The sequence below is a fragment of the Medicago sativa genome, chromosome 7 (genome assembly GCF_051527215.1).
Source record: "Medicago sativa cultivar Bolivia chromosome 7, Bolivia_mono, whole genome shotgun sequence".
Classification (NCBI taxonomy): Eukaryota; Viridiplantae; Streptophyta; class Magnoliopsida; order Fabales; family Fabaceae; genus Medicago; species Medicago sativa.
The window spans coordinates 85,713,246-85,735,660 of NC_140755.1; the positions used below are offsets into that span (position 1 = coordinate 85,713,246).

Consider the following 22,415-nt stretch of genomic DNA (forward strand, 5'->3'; position numbering starts at 1 on the left):
AACATAAAAAAATGATAGGCAACAATGAGCACATATTTGACAAAACATTTAAGCAATTTCGCTATTTTGCAACTGTACGCTCCTATTTAAACATTTCATAAAACATTTACGAAACACTACACTTTTTATTGGTAAAAAAAATACTTAAATTTATGAAGAAAAAAAAATATATGTTCCATTTAAAAGAAGTAGGTAAATTAATTAATTGACTGAATTTAAACAAAAGAAATTAATTAATTTGGATAGAAATGGTAGTATTTAACAGAGGGGTATTATAGTACTTTTACAAAGAAGCAACACTTCTCTCTTTCTCTTATACCAAACAATTCATTAATCTACTCTATTTCTCACATTTTTCTCTCTTTTCAAACTCTCTCTTACCTATTTCTCTCTTCACAACTTCTCTCCTAAACCAAACACACCCTTAATGTTTGCTTTGCACACGCATATGAAATTGGTCAATGTTTCAATTTTCACATTTTCTTTACAAGATAGTTATGATTGTGATCAAGCAAGTGTATTTATCTCAATATAGACATGGTACTCAAGTGTGCCAATTCATACTCCTCTCTCTTCTAAGTCCTCGACATGTAAAGCAGACATTAAAATCTTACTAGTGTCTATTGCAACTTGTCTCTCTATTTTGGGAATCTAAGAGCATCCACAATTCCACATTCATGTCACTCATATGAGTTGTATAAATGAATCTCACTTAATACATTGTATTACTTCATATTTTCAATTATTTAAACCACCCAACTACATTTTATAAATATCCATATCACTCCAAAACTCTAAATTGAGTCCTCCTAATCTCACAATAGTACACCATTGCAATAGAAAAAGCACAAACTATATTAATTAAAAAAAAACAAAAGTCGGCAAAAGTAAGCAACCACGGTGAAAAACATTGTTGCCTTGCAGAGATACCATGGAGAATTAAGACACTCTCATTCTCATACGATATCAATTATCCAAGCCACACAGACAAAAATTATTGGAATTTGTGAAACAACCCCGATGTATCAGTTGATAATTATGCTCTAAGGTGTGTGTAAAACAAGCATTAAAATCTTATTAAAGCGGTGTTTATAATTTAAAAAAACGAAAATGTCGTTTTATAAATGTCTTGGTGTAGACGTGGTACTTAAAAGTGTTCATTGCGACTCACATCTCTTTTTTGAAATAGATAAATTGGATGGAAATGACGAGGGTACTCAAACATATAACTCATGAACATGAACAATGTGGTACAAATAACAAACTACAAACAAATTTAAAATCAAGTTTAACACTCACACTCGCACTCACACCTAGCGCGAGTCTGGGTCTAATTTCTGACATCTCTTTTTTGAAATAGATAAATTGGATGGAAAAGATGAATGAACTCAAACATATTTATACACTTAAGAGCTGGGGGAACGTGAGCAATATGGGACAAATAACAAATTACAAACAACTTCAAAATCAACTTTAACACCACCCCCACACCTAGCATAAGCATGTGTCCAATTTCCACACGGCATTCCTTAACCCGACTCTGATACCTTGTTAAATGACTTAGATCTCATCCCAAAAACTAACTCAAAAGATGAGGATATACAAACATATTTCTTCACTCAACAACCCAAAAACCTGATCAACGTGTGACAAATAACAAACTATAAACAACTTCAAAATTAACTTCAAATACAACTTTTTTTTTGCTAGACTCAACCTCATTAATTATTCTGTTATTTTGTTATAAACAAAAAAAACTATGTGTTGGTTGTCATGCTCCATAATTACTACTCATTAGTTTCTGGCATTTCTCCTTCTGTGCTTAGAACATTCCATTTGTTGCTTCTTACATATTTTTAATGTTCAAAATAAGAAATACTCCAACAATTAAAATTTTTATCAAGACTCAATAGGATACAATCTGTCTCTGACACATCAATGAGAAAAAAAAAACACAATCAAAGACAGATCACCTAATTGTTGTCACAGTGCTTTCAGCTTTAATCTCCATTCCCTCAACAAAAATGTTTTCACTTCTCAGATCTCATTTCACTCATTGGTTGCAAAATAGACCCCATGAAAAAAACTAAAAAAACACAAAATACAAAGCAGAAAAAGACAATCTTTGTGCGGTTAAGAAAAGAGGGTCAAACTTCAAGAAGACTTAGAAAATAAAAATACACAGTCTGAATTTCTTAACTGCATACTACATTCCTTTTCTCTCATATCATATGAAATGAATATTGAATAATGTTGAATACCCTTTTAATTGAATTTTTTTTTGGGATCACAATAAGGACAGGCTGGAAGGATCCAAAACCAACCCCACTCACTATTATTGTTAGAGAAGAAACCAACACTACCCTCTCCAATAAAGTGTTTTTCTGTACACAAAACAACCTAATATATAAAACATTATTAAAATTAAACAAAAAAAAAAAGACACTCTTAACAAAAAGCAGAATAAAGGAAAGAGAGATTGGTTTCTTTTCCTTTTCTCTTGCAGACTCTGCTAAGCATCTTTGCCTCACTTTCCCATCCTTTTTCTCTCTTCTCACTCCTTCTCATTCCTCTTACAATTTTTTATTTAATTTCATTTTTTTTTAACCAAAGTTTTCATTTTTATTTCACCTTCTTAATATTCCTTCCCTATTCTAGCTACAAATTCAATTTTTCTTTCTTAGCTACAAAAGTTCATTTTCTTTCTTATATATTTTCCATAAACACAATTCAAAACCCTTCTCAGATTTCTCATTTTGATGCAAGTTTTGATCTTTTCTCTTGAAAATTCATAACCCTAGTAACCCTTTTGAGCACTTAATCTAATTCATCTTTCAAACCTTGAATTGATCTTAAAAATCTGAACTTTTTCTCATTGGGTGCTTCATGGGACTCTGTCATGGAAAACCCATTGAAACTTCACATAGAGAAAGAGAAAGAGAAAATCCAACAAATGAAGAAATTCTTCAACTTCCACCACCACCATCAAGCTCACATCCTCATGCACCAACTAAATCATCATCAAAGTTTCCATTTTTCAGTCCAAGTCCATTACCAAGTTTCTTCAAAAACTCACCTGCAAATTCAACCCCTCTTCGAACCCCTCTTCGGATCTTCAAGCGACCCTTTCCTCCGCCGTCACCGGCGAAGCACATTCGAGCACTGCTAGCTAGAAGACATGGCTCTGTGAAGCCTAATGAAGCTACTATACCTGAAGGGAGTGAGTGTGAAGTTGGGTTGGATAAGAGTTTTGGATTTTCTAAGCATTTTGTGACGAATTTTGAGCTTGGACAAGAAGTGGGTCGTGGCCATTTTGGTTATACTTGCTCTGCTAAGGGTAAAAAAGGAAGCTTTAAGGGTCTTGATGTTGCTGTTAAAGTCATTCCTAAATCTAAGGTCTAATTTCATCTTTTTTTGTTTGCTTCATTCTTTCAATTTTTGTTTTGTTTTTAACACATTTTTTTTAATATATTTTGTTTCAAATTGGGTTTTGTGATCTAGGTGTTCTTGTGAAATCATGTTGTGGAAGTGTTAGAAGAAGCAATTTTTAGATTTTTGGTTCATAATCTATATCACTTATATGGGTTGAGTTTTTTTGGAAGAAAACAGTTTTGTAAATTTTTGTTGGAATGGTTTTTTCTGTGGTTAATTTTAATTTATGTCTCTTTTAATAGAGTTGTTAATTATTAGGGTTAATATGTTTATGAGAATTTTATGCCTTGTATTCTATGTGGAGAATCCAGCTTTTTAAGCTTTACTTGGAAAAATCCTGAAACTCTGGATAGATATGTGGTTGTGGTATTTTTTGATAGATTACATGAGGTACCTTCATTGGATTTGTTTTCATTTCAGTGTCGTGAAAATTTATTGTAATGATCAATGTTCATCTATGGCTGTTAATTATTAAATAAGCTATGTGCTCTTTGTTCTTATATATTTGGGCAATGTTGGCAGATGACAACAGCAATTGCTATCGAGGATGTAAGAAGAGAAGTGAAGATATTGCGAGCTCTAACTGGGCATAAGAATTTAGTACAATTCTACGAAGCCTATGAAGACGAAGAAAATGTTTATGTAGTTATGGAGTAAGTTCTAGTTACCCTTATATCGCGACCTCACTAGTTACCCTTATAATTCTTAAATGCCACTGAAAGGTCAGTGTGTGTTTGAAAACTTATAAAGTCACGGTGCCACACTGAGATTGACCTAAGCTTCGATTTGTTCCTTCAGTAAAGTCATGTTCAAAGTACATAGCATCGCGGTAAATATTGACGCGATGTACAACCAAACATGCACTTAGTAATATAATCCCATGTTAAATGAGCATTATTTTTTAAGCTAACCAATGACTTTCCTTATATCTTGAGTATACGTCCAAAGAAATAGATATTGTAATATTTATTTTTTGGAGATATTGTATTAATTAAGCAGGAAAATGAAAGTTGTTAATCAAGTCATTGAATTTGGAGCTAACGTTTCATTATATCTTATGCTATACAGATTATGCAAAGGAGGCGAATTGCTAGATAAGATTCTTTCCAGGTAAAAAATTACTCCAACTTTTATTTTTCTGTGCCGTAAAGTTGGAAGAAACTAAAAGTAGATTTTCTGCCTTCATTATTTTCCCATTGCCGTCATTGGAGACATTCTGATCAGCTGATCTTTGATTGTGATCTATAGGGGTGGAAAGTACCCGGAAGAGGATGCCAGAGTTGTTTTGATACAGATATTAAGTGTGGTAGCTTACTGTCATCTACAGGGTGTTGTACACCGCGATCTCAAGCCAGAGGTAATCTTTTCATATCAATAAAACTAAAATTTCATGGTACACGTGGCATGCTCATTTTCTTTCCATTTGATTACAACGTGTTGCTGTCTCATCACTCGCACAAAACCACCCTCATTTCTCTTGTACTGTTTTCACACCGCTTCTTTGAAGACTCGTGTTGCAAATGGGTCAGAGCTACTAGTTAGTTCAGCTATTCATATTAAGAAAACTAAATTTTCATGGCACACGTGGCAAATTCACATTCCTTTCATTTGATTACAACGTGTCCCTCGGTCTCCCATCACTCGCACAAAACCACACTCTGTTGTCTTTTATTGTTTCTGCGCCGTTTCTTTTAAAGACACGTCTTGCAATATGGGTCAATGCTACTAGTAGTTCATTAAGCTAATCAATGCTTAGCTGGGAAAAGTGTTCAGATATTTTTTGCCTTTGAGTTTAATTAGAAATAATGACATCGTTATTTTCCTATATTTTTTACATACCTAATAAATTTAGATGATTTGATCAGCATGAGCTCCTAACTTGTTCGGAATCTTGTTATTACGCTTTGGTGATGCTCCTAATGGCAATTTCATTAAGTTTGGGTCTTCAATATTTGGTATTATCACTTCATGTTTAGTATTTTCAACGAGTTACTGGGTGTATGCATGCAATTTGAGTTTAATGTTATGCTGTCATTCTTGATAAATTAATGAACTATTCTGAATGACAAAAGTTATTTCACAAAAAAATGATATTGCAGCTCAGTTTTTTTTTTTTTTAAACTAGAATTATTTACTCTCTTTCATCTGGTCATGTTATATTGTTTTGCTCTTAATCAAGGTTTGTTTTCTGCTACAGAATTTTCTTTTTAGTTCCGAGGATGAAAATTCTACACTGAAGGCCATTGACTTTGGACTCTCTGATTATGTAAAGCCAGGTCTGGCCTATTGCCTACACTATATTAATTTTCTCCAATTTTTAATATAAAGTTAAACAACAAGTGGTAACAATTAGCAGTTTTTGCAGATGAGAGATTGAATGATATTGTTGGAAGTGCTTATTACGTTGCACCTGAAGTTTTGCATAGATCTTATGGGACAGAAGCAGATATGTGGAGCATCGGTGTAATTGCTTATATTCTGTTATGTGGAAGCCGTCCTTTTTGGGCTAGGACAGAATCTGGCATATTTCGGGCTGTCCTTAAGGCAGATCCAAGTTTCGATGAAGCTCCCTGGCCTTCTTTATCGGCTGATGCAAAAGATTTTGTAAAAAGGCTGTTGAATAAAGATTACCGTAAAAGACTAACCGCATCTCAGGCTCTCAGTATGTGTTCCGCTTCACATTGATTGTTGTGATATTAAAATTCTCGTGTTGTAATACTATGAACTTTCTCGCTTATAGCTTGGTTTTATGGGTAGGTCATCCGTGGCTGGTGAATCACTTAGAGGATATAAAGATACCATTTGATATGATAATCCACAAGCTCATCAAAACTTACATATGCTCGTCTTCTCTACGCAAATCAGCATTAGGGGTATGTACTGTCATTGTTTATGCAACTATGTTTTGAAGTGATTTGTTTATTTAGCTCTTGTTGTTGATTATGCTTATTACAATTTTTCCTGGTTCTGTCGCTGAAGAGGAGGAAATGAGAAGAAAGAAATTTGATTGCTAAATTTGGAAGAAACTTTAGTAGGTTTTAACACGCCCTTCCAAACGGAAAAATTAAGATTCTTAGAGATCCCATCTGTTCAATCTTGTAGTATGCACATGATAATGCACATTTATTAATTACATTTCATTTTTTGACACGGAAAATGTTAGTATTGTTAATTTTAATCCTAAGGGTGGGGATCAAACCCTTAACCTCCTTATCACTCACTCCTTAACTCCCCCATCCCAACCAAGCCATCTTTATATCTCCTTATTAATTACATTATTAGTTGACAAGTTGAGTGCAAGTATGAGTTTTTGTACTTGCCTGTCATTTTGTGTGATAATATATAATGTATTAAAGTTTTGTCATTTTTGACAGGCTCTTGCAAAGACATTGACATTAGTGCAGCTAGCATATCTCAGAGAACAATTTACTCTATTAGGGCCAAACAAAAGTGGGCTAATCTCTATGCAGAACTTCAAGACGGTCAGTACATGTCGAAAGTTTATGTATTTTTTTGCCAAATAACTTTCAAGCCGTTAACATTTTAATTTGCAGGCTGTTTTAAGGAGCGCTACTGATGCCTCGAAGGATTCACGTGTCTTAGATTATGTGAACATGGTAAGTCTATGAGGGATTTTAACTTTTCATTTCAAGCTTCTACTAAAGTTGTTTGCTTCCTTGGAAACTGAATTGTTACTTTCACATGTTGCAGGTTAGTTCAATACAGTATCGAAAATTAGATTTTGAGGAATTTTGCGCTGCTGCTATAAGTGTCCATCAACTGGAGGGAATGGACACTTGGGAGCAACATGCAAGGCGTGCTTACGAGCTGTTTGAAAAGGATGGAAATAGACCAATTATGATCGAAGAGCTTGCCTCGGTATGCTTCTTGCGTAATACCATTTTGACTAATATACTTTAGATTGTGATTTTACTTTTTTGATTTTTTTTTCCCCCGGAGAATTAGAACTAATTCCCTGCAAATTGAGTTAATTGTTCCCAAAGTCATATAAATCACTAAGAAATTTTCCTTCTAAAATAAGTTTTTTTGTTTTTTTTTTGTAAAGTGCACAAGGGCGTACCTACCTTTAAATTTTAGTGCCTCGGTATGCTTCTTGCGTAATACCATTTTGACTAATATACTTTAGATTGTGATTTTACTTTTTTTATTTTTTTTTCCCCCCGGAGAATTAGAACTAATTCCCTGCAAATTGAGTTAATTGTTCCCAAAGTCATATAAATCACTAAGAAATTTTCCTTCTAAAATAAGTTTTTTTGTTTTTTTTTTTGTAAAGTGCACAACGGCGTTCTTTTAAACTAAACCAAAGTACACACACTATTACTTGAGCATTTTACATTAGATCTTTTGATGAGATTTAAATGCATGACTCATCAGTATCTACATGCGAGTCGTATCTTATAATTGGATACTAAATCGATATGAATCTCTAATGTATATCGATTTACATGAATCTCATTTAGAGTTCCTATTCATTATGGATGAAGTTCGATTTACTATGATGAATCTCAACTTATTCTAATGATTCACTATCTAAATTTACTGTAGTCAGCCACTTTTTCTATGTAAACTTTGTATACCCAACCACTCTTCTGCCATTTGATATGGCTTGAATTTTGAACTATTGAGGTTCACATGATTTATCAGACTATAATTTTGTTCTGTCACTAGTTTTTTAACTTAAAAATGACATTTTTATTGACAATGTATCTTCCGATTCATAATAAAGTTTGATTCATGATTCGTAACAAACGTCTTCTGATTCATGATTTGAATCTTGATTTGATATCTTCTGATTCATGATTTGAATCTTTATTTGATAACCATGTTTTACGGACATACTCATTTAGTGGAGTATGTATATGAGATTATGCAAGTGGTTATCAAATCCTAGTTTAGAATAACATGTTGAATTCTCCTTTGCTTTCCTCTTATGCCTTGTAACCTTTAAATTAGATTCGCAATCACCAATATGCTTCCACTGCATTATAAATTTTTACTAATCTTTTGTATTTTGATTTCAGGAACTTGGGCTTAGCCCCTCAGTACCTATTCACGTGGTACTCCAAGATTGGATAAGACACTCAGATGGAAAGCTTAGTTTCTTAGGGTTTGTCAGACTCCTGCATGGAGTTTCTTCTCGCACATTTCACAAGGCCTGAGAGAAAATACACCTGGTTGCTATTTTTTAACTCGCCCTTCTTGATCATAAGATCTTTTGATGAGATTTGAATGCATTACTCATGAGCAAAACTACAACATCAAATCGCCTCATTATGTTTCCAAACATGGCTTTTGCTAAGCCAAAAGTCTATATATAGCTTGTTGGGAGTTGCCATGTGATGTTGCTATATGCAACATCTCTTGTTAAATGTCCCTTCGAGTGTTTTACAAACCGAAAAACACTTTCCTCCACCCTTGTTTTATTGCTCTCTTTAAGTTTGAGATCGATGGTACTGGAGTTAGAGGCTTGTACAGATTAAAGTAGAGCACAATTTGTACCTAGGACTAGTGGAACTTTTATAAAATTAGTTGTGTTTTTGGGTTTATCTCCTGTGTACCCATGGAACTTATGAATAAACTCTTTTCAATGTGAACTCCTTCATAGTTGACTTGCCAATGCAACTTTTTATTTATTTATGTATTACATTTGAATGTTTATTCTTGAATTTAGTTCATGAAAAATTGCAGTGGGAGGTTTTTACTGCAGCCGCAACATTAACGATTTTGAGGTCTGTGTTAACTGTATGTAGCTGAGAAAAACTATATGTTTTCTCCCTTCAAAACTTTAGACCATGAAAGAGGTATTGCAATCCCCCACTCTGAACACGTTTCCTTAGACTTTTCATGCCAACCAGTTTCTTCTTGTCCTAATATAATTAAGGATTTAATTTGTATACACCGACAGTGTAATTTATGAAGATATATTTTATGAATTAACCATAAAAGTGAGCAAACATAAGGGACAGGCGATTTCTAAACTAAAAGGCATTTCAACCCAAAAAAAAAAAAAAAAAAACACTAAAAAACTAAAACATTCACATCATATAGTGTGTAAAACCAAAAAGAAAAAGAATAATCTTACATGAATCCTAACTAACAAGTCTATGCTTGCTTCTTCTTGATCACCAAAACTTCTAAAATAAGTTGAAGTGCTGACTCTAGTTTCTCAAGTTTGTCAAGTATTTCCATGTCTTCTTCCTCTTCAGTCTCATAACCAAGCTTAGTGATTTGAGATCCCTTTAGTGTTAAGGAGTTGAATCTCACAATTAAATGCCTATGCTCTTTAAACAGCTCCTCTAGTCTTGCTTTGGCACCTTCTGCATCAATTCTTAGAGTCTTGAAACCGTTCATCACATTTAGAAACTCATCATACTTATCCCCCTTGTCTTCAAACTCAACTTCTACACCCTTTACAAATGCTAATGCATCCTTTATGCTTTGTAGATTCTGATGAGCATAGCCATACTCCTTCATTGCAAAGAGAATTATTAATTTAATTTGATTAATTTATATTCCAATTCAAAACTAAAAAATATTCGAGTGAAGAAGGCACATACCATTGAATTCCCACGGTTGCGTTGCAACGGCAAACCTAAAGTCACCAAAACTCAAAGGCAGCCTGTCTTAATCCGAAGTGTATAGCTTTTGTTTTTGTTGTGAATTGTACCTATGCGGCATTACATGTTACCTTGTAGTCAAACCTATTCGTATTAGTGCTATTTTCTTAAAATTAGTATCAAATTTATCTGAATCTTTTTCTTCAATGTGATTCTCAAAGAGATTTTGTTTATTTATAAAATTAACCTTTTTATACTCTCACACGTATTTTTTTACAATCAATGCTCACATTAGTATCAAATCTATTTGAATCTTTTTCTTCAATGCGATTCTCAAAGAGATTTTGTTTATTTATAAAGATAACCTTCTTTTGTTTTGTTTTGTTTTGTGTTACTGTATCTTAGTACCATTATTATTATTATTATTATTATTATTATTACAAGAATGGAAGCCTTATTGGTGGTGACCGGGGTTTGAACCCCGAACCTTGTATATATTATGCAGTATCTCTGCAAGGACGATGTAAGCCTATTTTAAAGTAAATTAAATAATAATTTTCTTTATTTTATCATCAAATATTGCCCTAATTTATTCAAAAAAAAACTAGTGAGCTTAGCTTAATACAAAAATCAAATATTGCCCTAATTTAAACTAAATCTAACTCGATTTGAATTAAAAATATAGTATTAAAATTAAATATTAAATGATAATTTTTTTCCAAAACTTAAAGCATAACAAGGTCTGCTAACCCTAACCTCCATATTTGAGAGTGCCCCTACTGGCGTTGGAAAAAGGATGCGTCGGAGTGGGATGGAGATGGACTCTTTTTTTGGGATGAATTTTAAGTACAGTGGGAGTGTCTCTTCTTCCACGAAAAGGAAGAGAAAATTTCCTTTTCCTTCGGATCGACAAAGGGAGTGTTATGAAGACTGTATCGTTTGCTTTAATGGAGACGACTTTGAGCTGTGTGATCGCATGTGAGAATTGATACTGACTGCTATTGCCAACATTAGATTTGTAAATTTTTGTTGATGTGTTAATGCTTTTTTAAGAGATTGTATTTATGTTTATGAAGTTCTTTTTTTAACTACAATGTAGTATTTGGAATTAAAGACTCTTTAAACCCTAATTTACTGACCTAGAAAGTCTATAATTTTATAAACTGTTTGTATGGACTACAATTGGCATTTATACTATTTTGAAAATTCATTGTTTTTTCTGTGTTTTTTAGGGGATGCCCAAATCCTTACCACCCATCATGTGGTAAACGTGAGAAAGTCTTGGTTCAAGCCAAGGAAAACTTGAATTCTGGTACCGTTAAGTTTTCTTATTCCAACTCTCTATAATTTTCTTATTCCTAGTTTTTAATTTTAAAAAGGGTGCACTCGTTCAATGAGAATTTCATTGTTAATTTTAAATTGTGGTTATAAATGAGACTTACATTAAGTCACAATATCATGAGTTCTTGTTAGTGAAACTCCCTTAAACTCTTTTAATTTATCTTTTGAATGGTTACCTTCTCAATTACCATGATAAAATTTACATAAAATTTCGTTTTGATGTGATTCTCCTTGTTCAATTCCAGGAGAAGACAAAATAAGTGCGCTACCTGATTCACTTCTTTATTATATTCTTTCCTTTGTTTCGATTAAAGATGCCGCCACCACAAGTATCCTTTCAAAGAGGTGGAGACCACTTTGGCTCTCACAACTCTTCCTCAACTTGGATGACGAACCATTTCAAGACTCATTGACCTTTTGCAATTTTGTATACTCACTCATGGCCATGCGAGATATCACTCTACCCATCCTCTCATTCCATCTTGAATGTTGGAACTACTACGATTGCAAGGATATCTACGAGGATATCTACAAATTTGTTGATATAGCAATTCAAAGAGGAGTTGAGAACCTCAACATCGACTTCTCTCACTCACTTTTCTCCTCAATGATGTTGCCATCTTTCGTTTTTAGTAGCAAAACATTGTCAGTCCTTAAATTGAAATGGGTAACCTTAAATGAAGTTCCATGCGTTAATCTTCCATCGCTCAAAGCCCTTTACTTGGACGTTGTCACTTTCACATATTATGAATATATTTTGAAGCTTTTATCAGGATGTCCCATTCTACAAGATTTGGGAGCAAATAATTTACGAGTAGATTTGCCTTATTCAGAGGGACTAGTTATAAGTTTGTCCAATTTGATCAGAGCAAATATCTGTGACGTCATTCATATTGAGTTTGATTGGCTTCAAAACGTAGAGCGTCTGCGTGCAACTGTGGTATGAATATCAATATATATGTCTCTCTTGAATAAGTACTTTCATAAAGAATTTATGATCAATTTATAATATTTTGTCTTTGCAGCTCATGGAGAAGCTTCCCTATACATTTGAACGCATTGCCATGTTTCACAGTTTAACATACATGGAGCTTATCATCAATTGTCAACATTTTCCAAGGGCATGGATGTTTAATGGTATGATCAAGTTGCTTCAATATTGTCCCAAACTTCAAAGTCTTATCATTGATGAGGTTTGTTATGTTAACCATTGTTTTTTTTTATTTAAACAAAAATAACTTTTTAGATACATTGAATAATTAATGTATCCGGTCATATTTATAGATTAGATTCATTAACTATTCAATGTATTCAAAAAGTTTTTTTTTTTTTGTTTATAAATGTGACCGGAAGGAGTGTACACATACAAATTTAATTAATTCAACTGTGTACCGTTTTCAGGTTTTTACATTCCACAAATTATGTGATGAAGATTGGGAGGAACCAAAAATTATTTTGAAATGCCTTTCATCTCATCTAAGAATATGCTCACTCAGAAACTTCAGAGGCATGAAATGTGGCCTTCATTTTGCAAAATATATTATGAAGAATTCAAGAGTACTTAGCGTCATGACCATTCAGATTCCCAACTTCACAGATACAAACACAAAGCATCGAATGGTAATGGAATTATCTCCGTGCCCCAAGTGTTCAACATGTAAACTTTTATTTATTTGAGGGACAGCAGATAATATATAGGGCAAGTGTGTAATAGTTCCCAATCTTTAGAGAACATGCACATATTGTACTCTATATCCGTCTTTAGTAGAAGAGCAATGCTATATCTCTAGAAAAAAAACATCAAGAATTCTTCAAGATTAAAAAGCAACCAATCACAATGCACTATTTGCCACAATTCAATGAGGTGTGGCTGAAAAATAGGAAGTGGACAAATAAATTATGCAATTAAAATTTGCCACATGTGTCTTGAAAAATTCTTGATGCTATTTTTCTAGATAAATAACATTTTCCTTAGTAGAATAGTCTTATGAGTTATTTATAGCAGCAAGTGTTTCAATTATCGTTTCATCTATAGCTATTATTTCGTGATTTCAATTTTCAACCACAAGGTTATTTTAATAATTCCAGCAAATGATTTGATATGTTTAAAGTCGGTGATTAATTTTTTTTTAGGAGAGGTAATTAAAATTATTGAAATATTGAGAAAATATTTACGTATATACACCATTATTGCTCTAGCCAAGTCTAAAGCATAATTGATTATTTAAGAGTGCTTAGATGAGATGACACGGATCTCTTTCAACTTAACCAAGTGAAAAATCGTGCACAACAAACACGCACGAACACGTATGGTGGAGCGTGGAGTATTTTTAGGATTTCATTTAAACACGTACAAGTGAAAGACCATTACAATATGAGATTAATGGTCCGTCCATCTCATTTTCCCTTCAACCTACTCTTCATTCGTTACATTGTTTTATTGGCTGACACTCCATGTCATATTTTATTTTTAAATTTAGGGTTAAATAAGTAAATAGTTCTCCTAAATAACATTTGATTTTAGTCCCTTTGAAATATTCTTTGGCTCTTGGTCTCTCCAAAAATTTTCACCTATGAAATTAGTCCTTACTTTTTAATCAACCCATGTCTGACCTTCATATTTTTTAATAAAATTTTTCAGAAATTGGCAGAAAATTATTATAATATTTTTCAAAATTTATTTTTTTTAACAAAAAATGAATTTAATATAAATTTTTTAGAACCAAAAACATAAAAAATTCATCATAATAAACACGAAAGAAAAAACAATTAACTTTCGAGACTTTCAATGAGAAAGCATGAATTGATAGTAAGATAACAATCATTTTGTTTTCAAGCTTTGTAACATAAAAATCAAGATGTCGAGTTTGGAGAACTTTATTATGTTTGCAAAGGGTCGAGATTTTGCTGATGCGCTAATCTACTTGAAATGTTTCTTGATTTTAAATTTTGTTTTGTTTCTGTATTCTTAAACTAACTGCATCTTTTTTTTCTTTCTTTTCTTTCTTTCTAATGTTGTTATACACTTCTTTTTATAGAATCTATCTTGTACCACTCTATACTTACATTGCTCATTTATACCACCAGTTCATAATAATTCAAATGGGTTGTGTTCGAAGTAATTTGATGAAATTTAGGACATTTAACATGGAATTTGAAAACATAGCGACTAGTATTTAGGGAGTAATAAGAGAGTAAAGGGCATGTGGAGCAGCTACCTGGAAATGCCGCAAAGTAAGTGGAAGTAAAGCCAAACATGGGACACCATGTAGACCTAACAATTAACAAAGTACTAACAAATAAGTACACTACCCGCGAGTTAAGCCAAACAACAACATTCAGAGGAGCTAGACTTTTTAGGCAAAAATGCATGGCCAATAGGATGCATGGTGAGTCACTTGTGTCAATTAATATCCATTGTAAAACTAAAATTCATTTCTAACACACAATCAATCAAACTATCATATTTACTAACATTTTTCTCTTTATCTTTCTGCATTTCATTACTTTAGTAATTCCCGAAAACCCAACTATGAGTACTTGACACTCAATAATAGAGTTAAGGAAACCACACATCCCGGCGTAACTTGAAGAAAAAAAAAATCATTGTTGAGAGTTATTAGCTATATCTTCAGCAAACTTTAAATATGGACAACAAATTGAAAAAAATTTCTCGTTTATAAACTTATTTTCATGACTTATCTCAAAATATAAGACTTTCAACGGTACTCTCACATCTAGGACTAAACATACGGACAATGATATGAGTGGCCTTAAATATATAGAGTCGTATACTCTGATAATTTAATAAATTTGAATTTTGTCTAACTCAATCACACAAAATGATCTTACAAAATGAGATACATCTTTTACAAATAAACACATCTTCAAATCATAAATAGTCTGATGTGGAAGTGTGAAACTCTCGTCAAAGACAAGACATGCTAGACCCAACATGCATGCATACAAGACCACACCTGATTGCTGATATTTGGAGATTGGATTGGCTGACAAAAAGTTGTTTATTACCAACCGTTGTTTCATTGTTTGATGTTGTGGAGCATACAAATAACAAATGGAACCCATCCCATGTGTTACTTTCAACTAAGCATTTGTACCAGAATTGTTGTCTAGAATCAAGTTCTGTAGCATCTTTTTCAAAAATCGTCACTTTCATTGTTTCATTGTTTGATTATTATTATTCCTTTTAAACTTTTGTTAAGAATTAGGAATTATGCATTTTTTTGTGGGTCTTCAGTATCAAAGGCTGCCCCCTTTTTGTTACTATACTTGTCAAATTATTGGTCATACCTCGGCCTTTTAGCATATAAGCTACATTTGGGGGATAAAAGGTTGATTTAATATATATATATATATATATATATATTTTTTTTTTTAATTTATGATACAAAGAGGCTGATTTGATAGTTAGTGGTGAACACATAATCCGTTAAATGATTAATTCAAATAATTTCTATTGCAAATTAGACGATTGAGTTTACATATTCCATTCGTTTCACTTTATATGTTATTCTAATAAATTTTATTTGTCATTTTACAATATCAAAGAATAATTGATGCTTATTATTTTGTAAAACAACTCACAATTACTCTTTTCTATACAATATTATTCTACACCTAATTTACAAGTGGTATCCACAAACTAATTTTTACATCACTTGCAAATTTGTTTATATGGCTGATATTCATCATTGTTGATGAATTACCCATATAGGTTAAACCTTGAAAAACCATAATGATAGTATTTATTATATTATTTAGGATATCACCACCTTAATAAAATAAATAAAAAATATTCTCAAGGAGAAATTGGTGATTTACTTTTTTTTTTTTTTTTCCTCATTCAAATACATTTATTAATTTTTAAACCTTAGAAATATATATACGTGGGGTCTAACTCTAAGCCTCACCCCAAAGAGAAGAAGAAAGAAGAAGAATAACCCGATCCTCCATTCCGATTCCGATGCCTTACCTCATCCGTGAAAACCTCTTCATCAGCAACATCATCGACGCTGCCGAAATTCTCCAAACCACCACCACCACCACCACCGTCCCCCACAACATCACCCACATCCTCTCCGTTCTCAGCTCCGCTTCCATCTCCTTCTTCTCCGAATGGCGTTCTTCCTTCTCCGTCCCTGTCAAGGAGATCTCCAAAGTTCATGTCTCCGACCTCCCTACGGCCGCCAAGTCCGCTCTCTCCCCGGATAAGCTTCTGTACTCGTTGGAATACGCCGGGGAAGATTTTAAGCTTGTTAGGATGGCTGTGCCGCTGAAGGATACTGAGAGTGAGAATTTGTTGGATTACCTCGAAGTTTGTGTTGATTTTATTGAGAGGAGTAGGAAAGAAGGTTCTGTTTTGGTTCATTGTTTCGCTGGTGTTTCTAGAAGGTTCTATTCTTCACTGTCACTCTTACACTTTAATTTTGTTGATTAAATTGAAATTACTTTGTATCAATTTTGTGTTTAGCGTTCTCTTTAGATTGTTTCATTTGAGCCTACGCAGTGACATAAGCATGCTTATGACATATGGCCTTGTTTGGATATACAGCTTATTTGCTTATCATGAAAAGCCCTTATCACTATAAGGGCTTATGTATAAGCTTGCATAAGCTATTACTAGAGCGAAACATTAAATAAAATTGAATTTGTTTTTGAATATGCTATAAGCTGTTTTCGTAAGCTATATTGGAAAACTTATGAAAATAAGTTGAAAAAAGCTTATTGAAAGTGTCATAATCTGTTTATAAGTTCTCCCAAACAGTTTTACTAAACCTATGTTAGTAGATAAGCTCAGAAAAGTCAATCCAAACAAGTCCATATTCATAAGCTGTTTTCAGCTTATTTCCATAAGCTCTCCAGGGTACCTTGAAAACAGCTTATTGATTATACAAAAATAGTTTTATTTTATTTTATATTGTCTTATAGAAATAGCTAATTCATAAGTGGGTATATATAAGTCCTTATGATATAAGCTGCAAAATAAGTTGTTTATCTGAAAGGAGTGTTAGTCTTACAGGATTTTACTTGTGTTTTTGTTTGCAGTGCAGCGGTTATTACGGCCTATTTGATGAAAAGCGAAAATTTGTCACTAGAAGGTGTGAAATGAAATCAATACAATACTTTGTTTAAAGTCTTCAGGGACTTCGCGTTTGGTACATGCAAGTGCCTTTCTTCTTATTTTTTTCACTATGATTTTTAGTTTACTTAAGCATGAATTAAAGTTATGATAGTGCTTAGGATTGTTGTTCATACGAGTATCTTTTCAAAATGGGCCGAAGAACTTTTTTGTTTATAATATTTAGTAGAATGAATTTGAAGATATATGCATCTTGAACTTATGTGTTGTTTTTTTCTTCTTTTTTCGGTGTGTTTTCATTTACCGCAGATGCCCTTGCATCGTTAAAGCAGAGCTGTGAATTTGTTTGCCCCAATGATGGCTTTCTAGAGCAGGTGTGTATTATGAAGGTCACTCTGTATGCTGAAAATGTTTATGTTTGACAATGAGGATTATGATATTGTTTATTTTATTTTTATTGCCTATAGTTGAAAATGTTTGAGGAGATGGGTTTCAAGGTTGATCAATCTAGCCCTGTATACAAGCGCTTTCGTCTAAAAATACTAGGTATGGCTTCAGCTTCACGACTTCCTTCATGTTGTGGGACCTCATGCTCATATTATCATATAGGTGGCACTTAGTGACAACTTGTATTGTTTTGGTGGTGTATGATTCACACACACCTTTTACTTTTATGTCATTTGTCATCACTAGATTGAAAATAAACTCACCTTTTCTCTTCCTATGTTTTTTTATGTTAACTTTGTCACTGTTTATTCGCCTTTTCAGACAATGTGTTTTTTCTTTTCATTAATAAGTCAAGAGACACCATTCCTTTTAAAAGTTTTTTGAAAGTAGGAATCATGTTAGATGTTGGAGTTTTTTCTCTTCCCAAATCTGTACTAATGTTGTCAAATAGTGGCTAGCATAGCGGAATTTAAACAAATCGTCATTATTCCTCAATACGCTAATTTAGCACAGTGTTGTTTAAGAGCTAGCTTTAACGGCACTACGGCACTATAGCACTATAGCACTGCAGCATAGCAGAATTAGAACAAACCACTATTCTTCGCGATTCGTGATTGAAAACACTGATTTGTACGCAGGAGTTTTAGTGTTAGTGAAAAATAGGTGGGGTTATTTAATATTTATTCAAAAGATAAATTTGTGCTTTGGTGTACTGTGTTTTAATATACTTCCTCTGTCTTGCATAGCTAGGGCTATGTTTGGGAGTTTGGTGGGAAATGGAGGGGGGAGTTTTGAGGATTGAAGAATGGGAAAAGGGAAGGAGAAGGGTGACTAGTCTCGCCACCTTTCATAAGTTTTTTTTCTTTCTTTCATTGGACTAAAACCCTCCGATATTGGGAAACTAAGAAAATGCATTAGGGAATAGCTTTGGAGGATTTTGAATCAGTTTTCAAATTCATTACTTCTCTTCATAACACTGTTAAAACACAAAAAGTACTTTTAAGTATTTTTTATCTCAATTCCTTAAAAAATACTCCCCAAAAAAGTGAGAGATTCCGCTAACTTTTCATTCCTCCCATTCCCTCCAAAGCCTTCCCCTTCGTTTCCCTCCTAACTCCCAAAGAAAACCTTAAAAAATGATTAATTGTACTAGTTCTCCAGATAAAATAATCTTCCTTGACTAAAATGTATTAATAGTAGCCAATGTAGTTAATTTTAAAACGAATTAACGTAGATTTGGTTGAGATACAAATAAATAGTGGTAATATTGAAAAGAAGTAATAAATACTTGATATTTTAAAATGATAAATAACTCAAGACAGCCGAATATTCTAAAGTGGACATTTAGTATGAGATGCTGGGAGTATCAAATTAAATCAGGCTATCTTAATAATAACATACAGTCACTTTTCAATTTTTATGTTGTTTCTTTCCCAGTTTTGTTTAATGCCCTCCTTGTGGTGGTTGAGGGATGGGAGAAGGCTGAGGTTATTGGAAATCTATGATAATTATTTGAATCCTTTGGTAGTGTCTAATTTGTAGCAATAGATTCCGGCATGCCTTTGTATTTATGAATAAAAGTCCTTACCATGGTTGTTGTATATCAAACTTAGAAGTTAATTGTTCCTACTAGTAGCTGTTCTGGTATTTTGCATAGTCTGTGCCAATGTGATGATTGTGTACTATGGGCATTGAAATGAACGTCAGCTAGTAATTTATGTCATCTGAGGAACGAAATATCTCTCCTTTTTTCAGGTGAGAATCATTTCTCAGGGTCGAGGATAGACAGTTCTAAGCTTGGTGCAGATCCTGGCATGCCTGTTGAAACTTCTTCAGAGGTGGGAGAAGCTACTAAAGTAGAAAATAATCGTAGTCCTACATATCGCTGCAAGAAGTGCCGTCGTATTGTTGCATTGCAAGAACATGTCGTAGATCATATTCCTGGGGAGGGTGAGACATCCTTTGGCTGGCACAAGCGGAAAAGTGGCAATCCTTTTAACAAGTCTAATGAATCTGAGTGTTCGTCCATATTTATTGAGCCTCTACGGTGGATGAAAGATGGTAAGAGAACACTCAACTACAATATCAAAATGTGTCTATTTTTCCAACAAGAATTGAATTTGACTTTACATTGTTCATTTGTCCAAGATGCTCTCATTATTTAGTATAAGACAATGAGAGCCGTCTTTTATAATATTTTGAATTTGAATTGCATATTACCAAAATTTTCTTGGAGCATTAATGAATGTTTTCTATGTTTGAGTGGATTCCTCTATATACAAGGTTCTTTGGTGATATGAACCGTGCGCATAAATATGCATAAAAATGGCAATATCTTTTTACTGATATATTTCTTGTCACTCAGTTGAGGAAGGCGCGTTGGAGGGAAAACTGTCCTGTGCTCATTGTGATGCCCGTTTGGGATACTTCAATTGGGCAGGCATACAATGCAGCTGTGGAAGCTGGATAACACCAGCTTTTCAACTACACAAAAGTCGGGTAGATATAAGCCCCATGTAAGTCTTGTTGCACCACTTTATACATATACTCATGTCTCGATAAGGGAAGCCACCTTTTCTCCATTGTTCTTGGACTTGCATTCTGCTCAAATTTTCCTAGCTGCTCAACTGCAAATGAAGTTATGGAATGAAGTCTTGTTCATCATACCTGCTCAAGATTTCGAGGCTAAACAAATGCAGTTATGGTTGAGAGGATTGTAGTCTTGATCATATTTTTTGCTTCTTCCAAAATGATTTTTAGGATCTCCAAGTTGAAATCGACACTTATCTTATTTATTTATGTATTGATAGATACTTCTACAATTCCTTGAATATACGTTGATTTTGATTCAAAAGCAATTGGGTCAGAACCTGAATGTTCTTGTTAGGTCATTATTAGTCGTTAAATCGTGGATATCAAGTTGTCTCTGTAGGTAGTAGTTGCTGATGTCCACATATTTAGCTTATAGTTAATGGAAAGCATTTTCTCTATCTCCCAACATGAAGAAAACTAGTAATATTTGTGATAGATCTTGCAACTGTTGACTTGAATAGTATTCTAGTTACTTGTGTGTAAGGTTTGTTTGGTGGCTAGGAAAAGATATCCTAATAGAGTTGTATAATAATCAGATAGAGGAGTTTGATGAGATATTATCCTATCTATTATATGGCAGACTGGCAGTAGTCAAGTGTGCTTTGTCATGGCGGTGACAATGATCGTCAAATTGCCTTTGAACAAATATCAGACTCTAGTAGAATAGGATTTTATTTATTTTTTGTTTCTGAAGAGTTTAGGATGAAATCAACACACCCTGTCAAAAAGTAGGAATTGTGAGTTCGAAGTTGTGATTAAATATCTATATTTCGACCATTAGATAACCTTAATTTTAAGCTGAGTTACGTCATTTTTTTTAAGTTGAATTAAATTAAATTAAATAAATATAAATATATTAAAGGTTTATGCTCTCTATCACACACTATAGAGTAGTAAAAAAGAGTAAAATATGTTAAAGTTTCATCCGAAAAAAAATGTGAAATTTGTTAATGAATGGAGTATTTCATATAAATACTGTATATAAAACTAATTATTAGTTATTGTTATTCTTTAAAAAGAAATATTGTTATTACTACTGAAGAGACGTGTATTATCGTGTTCGTCTATTCGTCTAGTTCTATTTTATTATATCGATGTTAATTTAATTTGTTCATTTCAATTTTATAATATTCAAAATATCCAAACTTATCAAAATTTCAGTTAAGATATTCGTGTTTTATTTTATAAATTTAAATTTGAATCTAGAAATGATTATATGTAGAAAAAATTTGTTTAGAAAAAGATTGCATAAAATTTGTATTTAGTTTTTTAGCCCCTTAAATTAAGGTGTAAATTTAAATTTGAAAAATAGTTGAGCTGTTGATTAAGGGTAGATTTCCCCAAAAAAAATCAACCGAAGTTAGTGTTTTTTTATTTTTTTAGGAACCAAAGTTAGTTATCAATGATAGTTAATCTTGGAGTTACCTTTATTTTTTATTTTTTTGAGGTATTTGGAGTTATCAATGGTATATAAAGATGATTCTTTAAAAAAAATCATATAAAGATTCTTTCAAAAAAAAATTATATAAAGATGATACACATACTAATTATGAATGTTAAGTGATTTTTTAAATAAGGAAAATGCTAACTTGTGCCCTTAAGCTATATGTTAATAGGGAATTGCTTGATACAGCGACAAAATTTATCAAGAAAATTTCTAGACAGTGTATTTGTTAACACCTTACCTTAATTACACATCATTACCTCCCTTGATTTAGGGCCAATAACAAATTTAATTAGCTGAGACATTTTCTTGATCAATTCTTGATAAAAAAAACTCTATAGATAAATAGCAATGCTTATGCTCATATGAAAAAGTTAAAGATAGAATTTTTTTTTTTGAAATTTTGTATTTAATGTTGTAAAACTTTAAACATTTGTATATTCAATACAAAATTTATTTCTTATTTCCTTTTCTAGTTCCT

At 32.8% G+C, this 22,415-nt stretch overlaps 4 protein-coding genes across 4 annotated transcripts; 3 read left to right on the plus strand and 1 right to left on the minus strand.

Moving 5' to 3' along the window:
* The first annotated feature begins 2,502 nt into the window (after positions 1-2,502).
* Positions 2,503-9,070, plus strand: LOC146909593 (CDPK-related kinase 1-like). Its single transcript, XM_085724674.1, has 11 exons — positions 2,503-3,396; positions 3,955-4,085; positions 4,501-4,542; positions 4,681-4,789; positions 5,630-5,708; positions 5,798-6,094; positions 6,190-6,305; positions 6,807-6,914; positions 6,987-7,049; positions 7,144-7,311; positions 8,475-9,070. The coding sequence occupies exons 1-11, from the start codon at positions 2,887-2,889 to the stop codon at positions 8,610-8,612; spliced, it is 1,761 nt and encodes a 586-aa protein (XP_085580800.1). The 5' UTR covers positions 2,503-2,886; the 3' UTR covers positions 8,613-9,070.
* Positions 9,071-9,555: 485 nt separating this feature from the next.
* LOC146909594 (paired amphipathic helix protein Sin3-like 4) lies at positions 9,556-9,927 on the minus strand. The gene has a single exon (XM_085729360.1). The coding sequence runs from the start codon at positions 9,925-9,927 to the stop codon at positions 9,556-9,558; it is 372 nt and encodes a 123-aa protein (XP_085585486.1).
* Positions 9,928-11,790: 1,863 nt separating this feature from the next.
* On the plus strand, positions 11,791-12,778 carry LOC146909595 (FBD-associated F-box protein At5g38590-like). Its single transcript, XM_085729361.1, has 3 exons — positions 11,791-12,291; positions 12,377-12,488; positions 12,753-12,778. Exons 1-3 carry the CDS (start codon positions 11,791-11,793, stop codon positions 12,776-12,778), a joined length of 639 nt encoding a protein of 212 aa, XP_085585487.1.
* A 3,502-nt stretch (positions 12,779-16,280) lies between these two features.
* On the plus strand, positions 16,281-20,973 carry LOC146909596 (uncharacterized). The gene is made up of 6 exons (XM_085724675.1): positions 16,281-16,763; positions 17,418-17,470; positions 17,761-17,825; positions 17,919-17,997; positions 19,654-19,959; positions 20,264-20,973. The coding sequence occupies exons 1-6, from the start codon at positions 16,336-16,338 to the stop codon at positions 20,416-20,418; spliced, it is 1,086 nt and encodes a 361-aa protein (XP_085580801.1). The 5' UTR covers positions 16,281-16,335; the 3' UTR covers positions 20,419-20,973.
* The last annotated feature ends 1,442 nt before the right edge of the window (positions 20,974-22,415 follow it).

Coding starts and splice junctions, on each gene's coding strand:
- LOC146909596 (XM_085724675.1), top strand. CDS start 16,336: ATGCCTTACCTCATCCGTGAAAACCTCTTCATCAGCAACATCATCGAC. Junction 16,764..17,417: donor TTCGCTGGTGTTTCTAGAAG/GTTCTATTCTTC, acceptor TTTTGTTTGCAG/TGCAGCGGTTATTACGGCCT. Junction 17,826..17,918: donor ATGATGGCTTTCTAGAGCAG/GTGTGTATTATG, acceptor TATTGCCTATAG/TTGAAAATGTTTGAGGAGAT.
- LOC146909594 (XM_085729360.1), bottom strand. CDS start 9,927: ATGAAGGAGTATGGCTATGCTCATCAGAATCTACAAAGCATAAAGGAT.
- LOC146909595 (XM_085729361.1), top strand. CDS start 11,791: ATGGCCATGCGAGATATCACTCTACCCATCCTCTCATTCCATCTTGAA. Junction 12,292..12,376: donor AGCGTCTGCGTGCAACTGTG/GTATGAATATCA, acceptor TTGTCTTTGCAG/CTCATGGAGAAGCTTCCCTA. Junction 12,489..12,752: donor AAGGGCATGGATGTTTAATG/GTATGATCAAGT, acceptor TACCGTTTTCAG/GTTTTTACATTCCACAAATT.
- LOC146909593 (XM_085724674.1), top strand. CDS start 2,887: ATGGGACTCTGTCATGGAAAACCCATTGAAACTTCACATAGAGAAAGA. Junction 3,397..3,954: donor AAGTCATTCCTAAATCTAAG/GTCTAATTTCAT, acceptor CAATGTTGGCAG/ATGACAACAGCAATTGCTAT. Junction 6,095..6,189: donor AACCGCATCTCAGGCTCTCA/GTATGTGTTCCG, acceptor TTTTATGGGTAG/GTCATCCGTGGCTGGTGAAT.